The following is a 12,257-nucleotide window of genomic DNA, read 5'->3' as shown; positions in this document are numbered from 1 at the left end:
AGTTCCTAAATGCTTCCTCCCCATCCCCACTATCATGATCCGAATTCTACCTTGCAAGTCTGGCTAGACCAGAGGATGTACACTGGTACAGATAGAAACTGGAAATACAGGGAATCCAGGGCGGATGATCTGTAGTTTTCCTTGTACAAATTTTTTGTTTTTATTTTGTTCAGTATATCCCTAGATATTTCAATTTGTGCTTGGCTGTTGTGAAGGGTACTACCTTTTTGATCTCCTCTTTTGTGGTCTTGTTTGATGTATATAGCAGTCAGATAGATTTCTGTTTGTTGATCTTGTATCCTGCCACTCTGCCATATTCCTCTTATTACTTCCATCACTTCTCTCGTGGAGTTTTTGGGGTTTTCCATATATAAAATCATATCATCTGCAAATAATGATAGTTTCACCTCTTCTTTTCCTTTGATGTCTTTCCTTTGCTTTATGTTGTTATCTAGGAACCTGCCGTACGGTGTGAAAGTGGGGACAAGGGGCGTCCTTGTCTGGTCCCCCATTTTGGTGGGATTGTTTTTGTCTTTTTTTCTCTCCAATGACTACCATGTTGGCTGTTCATATATAGATATTAAACTTGTATCATATTGAGGAATTTTCCTTCCACTCCTATATTTTTGCGTGTCTTAAGTAGGAATGGGTGTTGAATGTTGTTAAATGCTTTTTCTGTGTCTATCGATATTATTATGTGGTTCTTAATCCTTTTTCTTGTCAGTGTGGCAAATACTGCTAAGGGATGTTCAGTCATCCCTGGAGTGAATCCCACTTGATCATGCTGAATTACTCATTTTATACACTTTTGTATACTATTGGGCAGTATTTATTGAGGATTTTTGCATCCATGTTCATTAGAGATAGCAGTTTGTAGTTCTCAATTCGTGTGGGATCCTTTCCCACTCTAGGTATCAGTGTTATATTAGCTTCCTAGAAAGTTTGGGAGGTTGCTACTTTTTGCATTTCCATAATTATTGGTGAAGTTAAACATTTTTTTGTTTTTAAAGCCTTTTGTATATCTGTGTGTCTGTGTGTATATGTTTATATACATCTTTATACATAGGCGCTTGTATATGGATGCTTGTTCTCTGAATTGTGAGGTTGATTTTAACAATAGAACCCCCTTTTATCTTAATATATTAGATGGCGACCATCAAAAGGAAATAGGATCATGGCAGCAGATGATGACAATGGTGATGGAACAGGTTTATTTGATGTCTTTTCTGGTAAGAGCTAGTATTTTCAGTCATCTTTCTAAATTTATTTTTGAACTGCAAAATTACTTATTCTTACCATCTTTTTCTCTCACACATAAATGAGTTAGTCCAAAGAAATGCCTCCTACATTGGGAGTGTGTAATGAATGTGAACTTTTGGTATACTTTCAAGCCTCTAGTTGTATTCAAATTAGGAATTTTTTCAATATAAATGGTAGTGATTATGAAATCTAGAAAAATATTAGATAGATATTGGTTGTTCTTGAAGTTAATACTTGCAGTAAATGCATTCATGCTTATTGTTCAAGAGAACTTTTGATAACCTCATTGGATGATTAGTTTGGAAAAGAAGTAATCAAAACGTAATACAGTAAGTACCTGGGCTACAGTCATTTAATATTGGACGACTTGTACTTGTCCTCTAACGTGTAGATTTGCCCCCACTTTGAAATGCTTGCTGCAACAAATTCTTCACAATCGCTTTCCCTTGCCGCACATGCGGCTTTGAAATATTTGTAACCCCAAGGACTGCTGTAGTAGTAAAATAAATTCATAAAATAAAAATACTTGGAATAGATGTGGCATGTCAACTTCCAAAGCCCCCTAGGAGACCTACTTTCTGGTTGTTCTATCTTAATTCCACTTGTGCTATGACATCCTTATTAGCTGCACTAAAACTGAGCAAGGGACACAGCGAGTACATCCACCTTTATTGCTAACTGTATGGTAAGGAGCATCACGAGTCCAGTTTCCACCTGGAAGTGGATCCCATTCTTATCTTCCCACTTCTCATTTCTTGTCATTTGCCACCCAATTGACACTCCTTTCTTTTTTTTATCCTCAGTCAACTAGAGGTGGATCACATTACACAGCTATCATCTCTCAGAACAGCGGCTGGCGCAGCAATTCTCTTAACCTCAGCCACTCAGTGAAGGGTTGACGCTCAGAAGGTAGAAGGACTGTCCTTCATACTGCCAAATGCCAGCCCGTGCTGGCTCCCTGTGCGAATTCCTTAGAGCACACAGATTTAGCAGAAAATATGTATACTTAGGTTGCTATATTTATTATAACTGGAAAGGATACAAACAAAAAGAGGTACAGGGACTGGTCTGGGAAAGGTTCCAGTGAGAGACTTCCATTGTCCCTTGAGATGTGTCACCTGCCTCAGAGTAGATGCTCTCACCAGTCCAGGAAACCCTGGTCTTTTGTGTATGAACACTGAAGGCTTCATTGCAGTAGTTGTGATGAGGTCTCCTGGCCTGGCCATGATTGATTGAGCCAGTGACTGACTGTGCATAATTGGATTATGCGTCCTCCCTTCCTGAGCTTAGCTGACCAGATGAAATCTTTGTAACCCCCATTCATTTGTACCCATTTCCATGTTTTGCCTAGTGGTTTAGAAGATAAAAGACATCTTGCTTGGCTGAAAGACTATGAGGGTTATTTTTTCAGGAACCAAAGACAAAGACCAAATTGAGTACTTAATCTCATCATTCTTTTTCTTGTCACTCTATCTGGGATTTATTGCACTTTTAAAATCTGTAAATGTATGTTTTACCAAATTTGGGGGTTTGAGAGGTGTGTTTTTTTTGCCATATTCATTCTTCTAGGAGTCAGATATACTTTGTGTGAGATCTTCAGATATTTTTCAATAGATCATTGAAACTATTAAAAACAAAAAACTCTCTGTTTTACAGATTGTATAGTTTCTCTTAATCTGTCTTTAAGATGAGAAGTCCCAATGGCACTGGGCTAGGTGTTAGGCTGCTAATCACAAGGTTGGCAGTTCAAACCCACTAGCTGCTCCAAGGGAGAAAGATGAGACTGTCCCCATAAAATTTTATGGTGTCAGTAAACCATACTCTGTCTTATAAAGCCTATATGAGTTGTAATCTTCTCAATGACAGTGGATTTGATATTTAGTTTTGGTCATTCAGGTCATGATTTTTCCACCAAGCTTATCCAGTGAACTTTTTATATTAGATAATAGCATTTTTTCTGTTTTAGAATTTTATTTGATAGTTTGTGTTTGTATTTCTCTGTTGATATTTTGTATTTGTTCTTTTACTCTTTATGTCATTGAGTTTAGTTTTAATAGCTGCTTTGGAATCTGTTAATTTCCAGTCCCACAGTCCATCCTTATTATGGGACAGTTTACGAGGAGAAAGAGGAAGATGGATTCTTGTATGTGGCCTACAGTAGAGAGAACACGTTTGGCTTCTGAGGGCCAGAATGGGGCTAGGTGCACCATTCCTGTTTGTGGATCTTGTAAATAGCCAGCTGATTTTAGTTACTACACAGATCCTTTTGACATAGACCGATTAGTGCATTTGTAACTGGATTTATTTCTTAATATATTGGAAGGATTTGTTCCTTAGATTAGTAAATTATCAGAGTTTGAGTTTTTCTTTTTGTGCATTGTGCTCATGGCTCTAGGCCCGGGGGAACTTGTTCCTCTGGGAACCATATTTAATGAAACTATTTCCACATTGAAGTGAGGTAGGTGAGGTATTAACATGACAGAGAGGGGGATGATACATTGGTTCTGGATTATGTCTGAAGTGTTAGATGGCTAGGTATTAAACGCATCCAGATAAATCCTTAGCAATCAGAACACTTTCTTACTTCACTAGATTTTTGCCAACTGCCAATCATGTTGGACTGAGCTAATCTGTTCCTCTTTCTGAAACTTAAGGTAAATGATTACCAATACAATTTCTCTGTGAAGGCAAACAAACAAAAAAATCTGTTCATTCCAAATTTTTCTAGGTGTTAAATGAACCACACAGACTAATGCACTCCTATTAGCCTGAGACTAGTGCTCTGGTCATCACTACTTAGCACGCTCAGGATCACAACCAAGGTCCTGGGCAGAGTGGGAGGAAAAGGCAGAACAAAAGTAAAAATCATAATAAACTGGTGGAACCCCTGAGAATACAGCTCTTAAACACCTTTCAAACGTGGAATTGAATCTGCTGCTGGAGATCGCTTTTCAGTAAAACAATAGACGAGTCTTTACGTGAACAATTACACCTGTGAGGAACATGCTCCTCAAAGAGTCAGCCATTCGAAACCAAAAAGGCAACCTTTGCCCAAAAACAAAGTTCAGAAGGCAAGAGAGGCAGGACAATGTGTAAATGGTGACATGGAACTTGGTGGGGAGTGCGTAGAGGGCTGTCAAATTGAAACTGTCATGAAACAAAATATGTCTACGTGGTTGAATGGGAAACTAATTTGCTCGAAATTTTCACCCAAATCACAATAAAATGTCCACCACCACCCCCATCATCCCCCTCAAAATAACTTGGCAATGTGGAGATAATAAAAACAGAAAAAGAAGCAAAAATGTTAGGCAAAGTCAAAAAAGTTAGACACCACAGGACAGGTCTTTTTACAATTCCACGTATAGGCATACCTTGGAGATACTGTGGGTTCGATCTTGGATCCAGTGCAGTAAAGTGAATGTTGAAGTGAACCAAGTCACGTGACTCTTGGTTTCCAAGTGCATGCAGAAGCTATGTTTATACTATTCTGCAGTCGATCAAGTGTGCAGTAGCATTATTAAAAAGTTTAAAATATTGTGAGAATTACCAAAATGCAACAGAGACTTAAAATAAGCACACGCTTCTGGGAAATTGGTGCCTGGAGGCTTGTTTGACAGGCTTTCCGCAGTGCAGTAAAATGAAACATGATAAAATAAGGTTTGCTGGTATATGAAAGGTCCAGAATAAGCCATTTTACAGAGGCCGAAGGTAGATCTGTGATTGCTGGGCAGGGCTCGGAGGAGGGGGCACTTCCTGAGTGAATGGTAGGTTTGTTAGTCTGGGTAGACTAGAGAAACAAATCCAGAGACACTCATGTATAAGCAAGACCTTTTTATAAAGAGTAATTGTATATTAAGAAAACATCCCAGCCCTGTCCAGATCAAGTCCATAAGTCTGATATTAGCTCTTATGTTCAGTACCAGTCTATAAGTTCCTCTTCTGACTCACGCAACACATGCAATGATGCCAAGTGCAGGAAGATCATCGGCCAGTGAGTGGAAAGTCTTGTGGATCCAGTAGTGGTAGAAGCTTCTCAGCACTGGCTTGGGTCTGCACATGGCTCTTTCAGCCCTAGGGGTCTGGGTCCCATCAATGTAGCTCCATGTGGCTTGTCAACAGGAATATGAAGCAGACAGTCAGTGTGTCCCACCTCCAGGAAAAGAGGAGTTCCCAGAATCCTCAGAAGAAGGTTATGCCCACACGGGGGCCTCATTGGCTGTGACCTGAATGACAGGCTAGACCCCACCCCTTTGCAAGTTGACCAATTATGTAACTGCCACAGTTGGGAATGCTTAGGGGAGGGGTCTTCTATTTGGGATGATGGGACTGTTCGAAAGTTGGTTGGTCGGGACAATGGCTGCACAACCACCCTGGAAACTATTGATATGTGCACATCAAATAATGGATTATATGGGATGTGAATTATATCTCATTAAAACTGTTTTTAAAAAAATTCTGTTAATTTCCATCCTAAAAGTCTTAAGAGGCTTGTTCTTCATTTGGTATTCTTTCACTTTGATCATGAATTACGTTTTTCTGTTTCCTTATGTTTGTAGTAACTTTGTTATATTTGGGACATTCTAACTGCTACAGAGACACTGGATTCTGTTTCTGTTTTGTTTTTTTTTCTTGAGAGGGTTGTTGCTTTTAACTTTAGCAAATACTTGACAAAATTCAAACTTGTATCTCTCCTGCAATGAATAGCAGCTGAAATGTGTTATTTTAGCTTCAGCTGGGCTTTTCCAGAATTCTGTTTTACTTGTGCAGTTAGGGTCTCGCAGAGATTTGAATCATAATTTGAATACTTCTCTCTGTGGTTCTCTGGATTTCCTCTGGCACTTTCTACTTCCTCTCACTTTACCCCTGAAGTGTGTCTTCTGGGTCCTGGTTGGAAATCTCTATCTGAATTGTTAGCGTTCTGTATGGCGTCAACTAGGCCTAGGCCCTGTCTTCCCACAAGAAGCTGTAAGAGCTGGTGAGAACTCCAGTGCTGCTTTCTTTCAGATGCGACTTCTCTGTGCTTTGAAGTACTGGTACTCTCTAGTTCAGTCGTTCTCAACCTTCCTAATGCTGTGACCCTTTAATCCAGTTCCTCATGTTGCGGTGACCCCCCCAACCATAAAATTATTATTTAAAAAAAATTCTGTTGGCTCATTAAACTCGTATCAAATCCATAAATATATCAATTGTGTAAAGCACATTTGTACATTCGGTGCCATCATCATTCTCAAAACAAAATTATTTTCATTGCTACTTCATAACTGATTTTTGCTACTGTTAGGAATCGGGCGACCCCTGTGAAAGGGTCATTCCACCCACAGGTTGAGAACCACTGTTCTAGTTCTTCAGCTTTTAATGTTTTGTTAAGAATTTATAGTTGTTAATTGTGGGTGAATTGTTCCGATAGGAACTACTTTGTTGTTGTTGGAAACAGATCCACTATGTTTCGAAAATAGCTTATTTACTGAAAATTGTTTTGTTTTGTTTCTTAATGAAAAACTTTAAGTATGTAAATCTGAGGTAATAGTATCATGAACCAGTGTACTCAGGTTTTCCTGTTTGTAAGGCTGTCGAAAAACAACTTTTAAAAAAATTCGAACACTTTTCATGTACCTTCAATATAGAAGTGGAAATATTTCATTAAGTGCATAAAAATCAGTTTTAACTAACAGTTACTTTTCTTGCAGCTTCTCTTAATAATGATGAAGGCTCTTTGGACATATATGCCGGGTTGGACAGTTCTGTGTGTGGTAGGTAGATTCTATAAAATACCTTCATTTTGCTTGATAGGTGGTTTTAAGTGTATCGTAAATAATTACCCATTCTTTGAAATGATTGAAAAGCCTCATACAAGCAGACATCAAAAAGTTCACGGAGACGATGGCAGTAGAAGATAATGGGATTTTTCCATGAACTTTTTGGAGCCCCCTCATATTAAAGCAATTGTTTTCTTGCCGACAACTCGAGTAGTGAAACAAATTAGTGCACAGATTGGTTATTCATCCAGGTCTCAGATACATTCTGACCTTGTGCAGAAGTATTTCCTGACACGTGAATGCAGCCAGTGGTAGGGTTGGTACTTAGATTACTACTCATACTGTCACAAATAGCGTAGTATTATAAGGTCTGAACGTGGTGGTTAATAAAAATATTTTCAAATGAATCAGTCAGACTGCACATGATAATCTATTTAAGTTAGAAACTCTTCATATTGACTCGTTCAAAGCTTTGAACAGACAGGATTCTGGCATCTGGTTCCGTGACCTAACTATTTTAAGGAAACTGGTGTTCCAAATCTCATCTATGGAATCGGTGTAGATTTGGATAAATTGGCAGAGATGGAGGAGATTGACACATCAGACATCATAATGTAGTTTAATGTAAGGGGTCTTGTTTGTTTGTTTGTTTGCTTTAGACACTGCTCCCAAATCCTGTGTCCCACCCAGAGATTGTTTGGATTTATATGAAGAGATCCTGACAGAAGAGGGGACCGCCAAGGAAGCAACATACAATGATGTATGCATGGATTGCCGCAATTGTTAAGGACAGGCATCTGCTTACTAGACATTACTAGACATTCTGAATTTACAACTTTTAGACTAAAAGAATATTTATCAGTTTCAGTCTTCAGATCATCTTTTTAAAGAATGCTTTCTGAATGCTTGTCAAATTTAGTGATAGTTTTAGTAGACAGACTTTCAACAGTCGACCAGTGTGATAGAACAGTTTTAATCTGTTCAGATATGGACTGATTTAGGTTGTACGGTGTGTAACATGTCCTGAGGCATAAATCAGACAGATTGTTTTCTACTTTATTTGAATGCTGAAAATGGGATATTGAATGAAATGAGATAAAAAACACCCCCCCCAAAAAAAAAAAACCATTCCCAAATAGTCCAACTTGAAAAACCTAGTAGTCTTATTTAATAGCTATTACTGTAAGTGGACCTCATTGACTCTTAATGATGTACAAAATTTTAAATATTTAAAGTCATTCAAGCTAAGAGAATAATTTAGAGTAATGGCTAAATTCATTTTTTATGTTTCACAGTTGCAAGTAGAATATGAAAAATGCCAGCTGCAAATGAAAGAACTGATGAGAAAGTATAAGGAAATACAGACGCAGGTAAGAGTCTAATGAAGATTAAAATTTAATAAAGTATTTTTTGGGGTAAGTTGGTAGTAAAATGCTAAGGCATTGATAGTTTATAAGGAAAATTGTTTATTAAAGGAAATAGCAAATATGGCAAAACATGCCTCATTTGATGAAATTGATAATAGGAAAACTGCAAGTCTTGCTTTGTTAAATGATACTAACATAAGATTGTTTCAGACTTAGACTAGTTAACAGTTATATAACAGAAAATTTATAAAATTGAGTGATTTGAGAACTAAAGATTTAGAAAAGCCTTTGGGGGGGGGAAGTGCCAATCCCTTCAGTTTTTGTCTTCTCACCCCATATCTTGCCAGTTGAGTTGACTTTTATGTCATGGTGACCCTTGAATTTCAGAGGGTTTCCAAAACTGTAAATCTTGCCGTGAGTAGACAGCCTCATCTTTCTCCAGAGAAGCCTCTGAGGGGTTCAAACCACCAACCTTATGGTTAGCAACCCAACACTTACGGAGCTTGTTTTTCCACAATGACCTGTTTTTAATGATCACACTGAAATAAACAAGTATATTATAATAATAAGGAATAATTAATATCCTGCTATAATTTTTTTAAGTAAAATTGTTTTTCCTCGTGTCCCCAAAAATTAATGGACTTTGATTCATTCCTTGTTCATCTGTTAATTAGTACATTATCGCAAATTCAACTTCACTTGTTAGATAATAAAGTTATACCATTTTTATGTTTAATTTGGAAGCTATGGGGAATAATTCTTCCTGCTGTTTATTTTGAAATTTTGATCCCTGTTTGTAAGTGATTTCACATAAGTGGCCTTTGTCTGCTGACAGTTATCTTCTTTGGATCTCAACTTTCCCACATGCATCATGGGAATAAGTGTATTTCTCATGGGATTTTTTTTTTTGACAATTACAGAAGATACAATATGTAAGGACTCACTTTAGTTATTAACTACACCAGCAATGGTGTTAGTAATTCTATAGCAATGTGCTTTATTAATACATGTATGATACTTTAGAATTGCAGCTTAAAAAATGAAAACCTGTCTCTTAAGAAGAATATTTCAGCACTTATGAAAACTGCCAGGGCAGAAATAAACCGCAAGGATGAAGAAATCGATAATCTTCATCAAAGGTATAACTGAGGCATGTAAATCTGTTTATAAACTGCCTAGGTGTTGGTCTATAGAGTATTTTTAACCTTGAGTGGCAAAATTAACCGCCATGCATTTTATTAAATATTTAAGATTTTGGTTTACACATGGGACTGCTAACTGCTGGGTTGGAGGTTTGAACCCACCAACCACTCAGAGAAAGACGAGGTATTCTGCTCCCATGAAGGTTCGCAGCTTCCGAAACTCCCGGATGCACATTTACTTTGTCCGATTGGGTCGCTCTGAGTTGCAGTCAAGTTGATTGCAGACATGAGTATTAATCGAATACTGCTACATACCTTTCTCAGAATACTCAGGACTGTGGTACTCTTCACGATAGTGTCTTCGTCATGGGTTCTTGTTCCCCGCCAAACCAACGAAAACCAAAGCCCTTGCCACTGTGTTGACTCCGACTTAATGGTGACCCTGTAGGCTCCATCTTCGTCATTGGTGGTAAATCTTTAAGAAGCAAGCAGCCTCATCCTTTTCTGATGGAGCAGCTGGTGGGTTCAAATCCCCAATATTTCAAGTGAGCGGCATGACACCAAGGTTCCTTTGGTTCCTACCAGAGTCCTACAATATTAAGAGGGCTTCTCTCTCTCTCCTTTGTTGGTCTAATTGAGACGCCTTTCTTTCTCAATTGTTTGGTTTTCTATCTCCAAATGGGTTTCCTTCATTAATTTCTCTCTCCTGATCCCCTACTTTTTGGTTGTGTTTTGTGTTTTGCTCAGCAAATTTCAGGTCTCTTCTCCCCTTCATAGCCAAACCTTTAATAAAAGGTGGTCTAAACCTGCTATCTCCATGCCCTTTCTTTCTACTCACTCTTGGGCCAATTTCAACATCATGTTCGCCCCCCATTGGTCCACCAAAGCAGCTGTCACTGGTAAACAAGGAATTCCACTGGATCCATCAGGTAGTTTTGACTTCTCATCTTCACCTGTCCTGCCACACTGGTTGACACAGTTGGCCCTCACTTCTGGAAATATCCTCTCCTTTTGACTTCCGTGATGTAATGATTCTTAATTTTCTTTCTAACTTTAGGTTTGTATTTTTGAACTTGACTGTTTCAAGTCCTTAAAATTCAAACCTAGTTCCTTTCTCATCTGTATCAATAATTTCTTTTGTGGAACTCCCAGTCATACGAAGTCTGTTTTATTATATTTTTAGACAAGTCCTTGATATCTCTATAGTAGATGCCTTTAAAGGTTTCTCAAAATCATTTTATCCCAAACTAAATGGTTCATCCTGTCCCTTCCCCCAATATTCCACAGCACAGTTCAGTGCCTCCTCATTTTGCCAACTAGTGCAAATGAGGAGATGAGAAGTACTGACCAGTTAATTTCTTGCTTAAGCCAGCACACTTTTGAGAGAAGAGGACGCTGTTAATACGTCCTCTGATATTGTTTCCCAAACTGGAACTCACATCCCCTTTGGCCATTGATCCATTTGCTGATCAGGTTATTGTTAAGTCTTGTAGATTTCAGGTCTTTCTGATCTTTCACAGAACTATTTCTCTCCGTCTGTGTCATCACCACTGCTCTGTCCCACTGCCTCATCTGAACTGGCAGAAGTCTTGGAGTGGCATCCACTTGCCCTCTCCACGGCCTGCTGTATTTCCTTTCAGTCTTACAGGCACAGAACATCTCTCTGGAGCACAGCCTGGATTATCCCACTGTCACAAACACCATTCAGCCCAGCCCTGGTTTCTGGGTTAAAACACATCAGTGGCTACTCATTGTACTTGGGAAGTCTTAACTTCACCTGAAGGCTCTTCGCTGTAAGGCCCTAAATACATTTCTCAAGCCTTCTCACCATGTTCGCCTGAGATGCGCAGCTCTGACCCAGTTCTGCGGTTCTGTGAATGCCTTGGATGTACCTCATGCTCTGCTGTGGTCTGGGCTGCTTCCGCTGCTTGAAATGCTCCTCTCCTCTCCTTGTGAAGTACCTACTCGTCTTGCTTGCCTCAGCTTACACATGCTTTTCACAGGGGTTACTTGTGCATTTTCCCAGATCAGGGCAGATCTCTCTTTTGTAGCTCATGTACATGTGTAAATTTTCAAATCACGGATGTGATTAACTAATTATTGCCTTTCTCTTCCATAACACGGTAAGCTTCCTGGGAGGAGGGACCAAGTCTGTGTGTCCTTACCCTTGTATCAAGCGTCTAGCACAGTGTCTGGCACATGATATATGCTCACTATGATTGAAGAGCAGATGACAGTTCTCTCATGGTGTGGCCAGCATGGCAATTGAGAGCAGGATTTCACTGTAGGCCTTAAAAAAATAAAGATGGCTTGTCTGATAAATGAATTATATGCCAATAAAGCTATCATAAATAAAGATGGCTGTGGTTGTTTCCACCAGTACAAGTAATATCAGCTTAGTTCCTGAATTCGTGGAGGCATTTTGTTATTTATCCTTGGAGGCTACGAAAAGTTTGTCGAGGACTCTCTTACGGCTCCGTCTAATGGCCCCCTCATCCAGATAGTGTGTCTGAGTCCTTTTTTTTAATAGTTTTATTGGCAAGTAATATACTTATCATACAATTCAACACTCCAGTCATTTAATTATATCAAGGGGAATTGTGCAATTGTTACCATATTAATTTTAGAACATATTCTCCACCCCACCCCATGGTTAAATCACCTTTAAAATGAGTTGTCTGTCTGGGTCATTATATTGTCTGGATCCCTTTGAAGAACTTTTTTTTTTT

General features: G+C 38.7%; 1 protein-coding gene across 3 annotated transcripts in view; it reads left to right on the top strand.

Moving 5' to 3' along the window:
* The window catches only part of CASP8AP2 (caspase 8 associated protein 2), a 33,663-nt gene that overhangs the window by 5,157 nt on the left and 16,249 nt on the right, over positions 1 to 12,257 (top strand). For 2 of the 3 annotated variants that reach the window (XM_004696238.2, XM_045294523.1), the window contains exons 2-6: positions 1,147 to 1,229; positions 6,951 to 7,013; positions 7,679 to 7,779; positions 8,315 to 8,389; positions 9,410 to 9,525. In XM_004696238.2, coding sequence (XP_004696295.1) covers positions 1,175 to 1,229; positions 6,951 to 7,013; positions 7,679 to 7,779; positions 8,315 to 8,389; positions 9,410 to 9,525 — 410 coding nt within the window. In that variant the 5' untranslated portion in view covers positions 1,147 to 1,174. Of the gene's footprint in view, positions 1 to 1,146; positions 1,230 to 6,950; positions 7,014 to 7,678; positions 7,780 to 8,314; positions 8,390 to 9,409; positions 9,526 to 12,257 lie in introns of those variants that run through there. The other variant, XM_045294525.1, reaches the window with a different exon arrangement.

This window comes from Echinops telfairi, unplaced genomic scaffold (genome assembly GCF_000313985.2).
Source record: "Echinops telfairi isolate 266 unplaced genomic scaffold, ASM31398v2 ScPeMD7_3533;HRSCAF=4204_0, whole genome shotgun sequence".
Classification (NCBI taxonomy): domain Eukaryota; kingdom Metazoa; phylum Chordata; class Mammalia; order Afrosoricida; family Tenrecidae; genus Echinops; species Echinops telfairi.
Note: the sequence above shows the minus strand (reverse complement) of the source record. Positions and strands in the feature narration are given on the sequence as shown.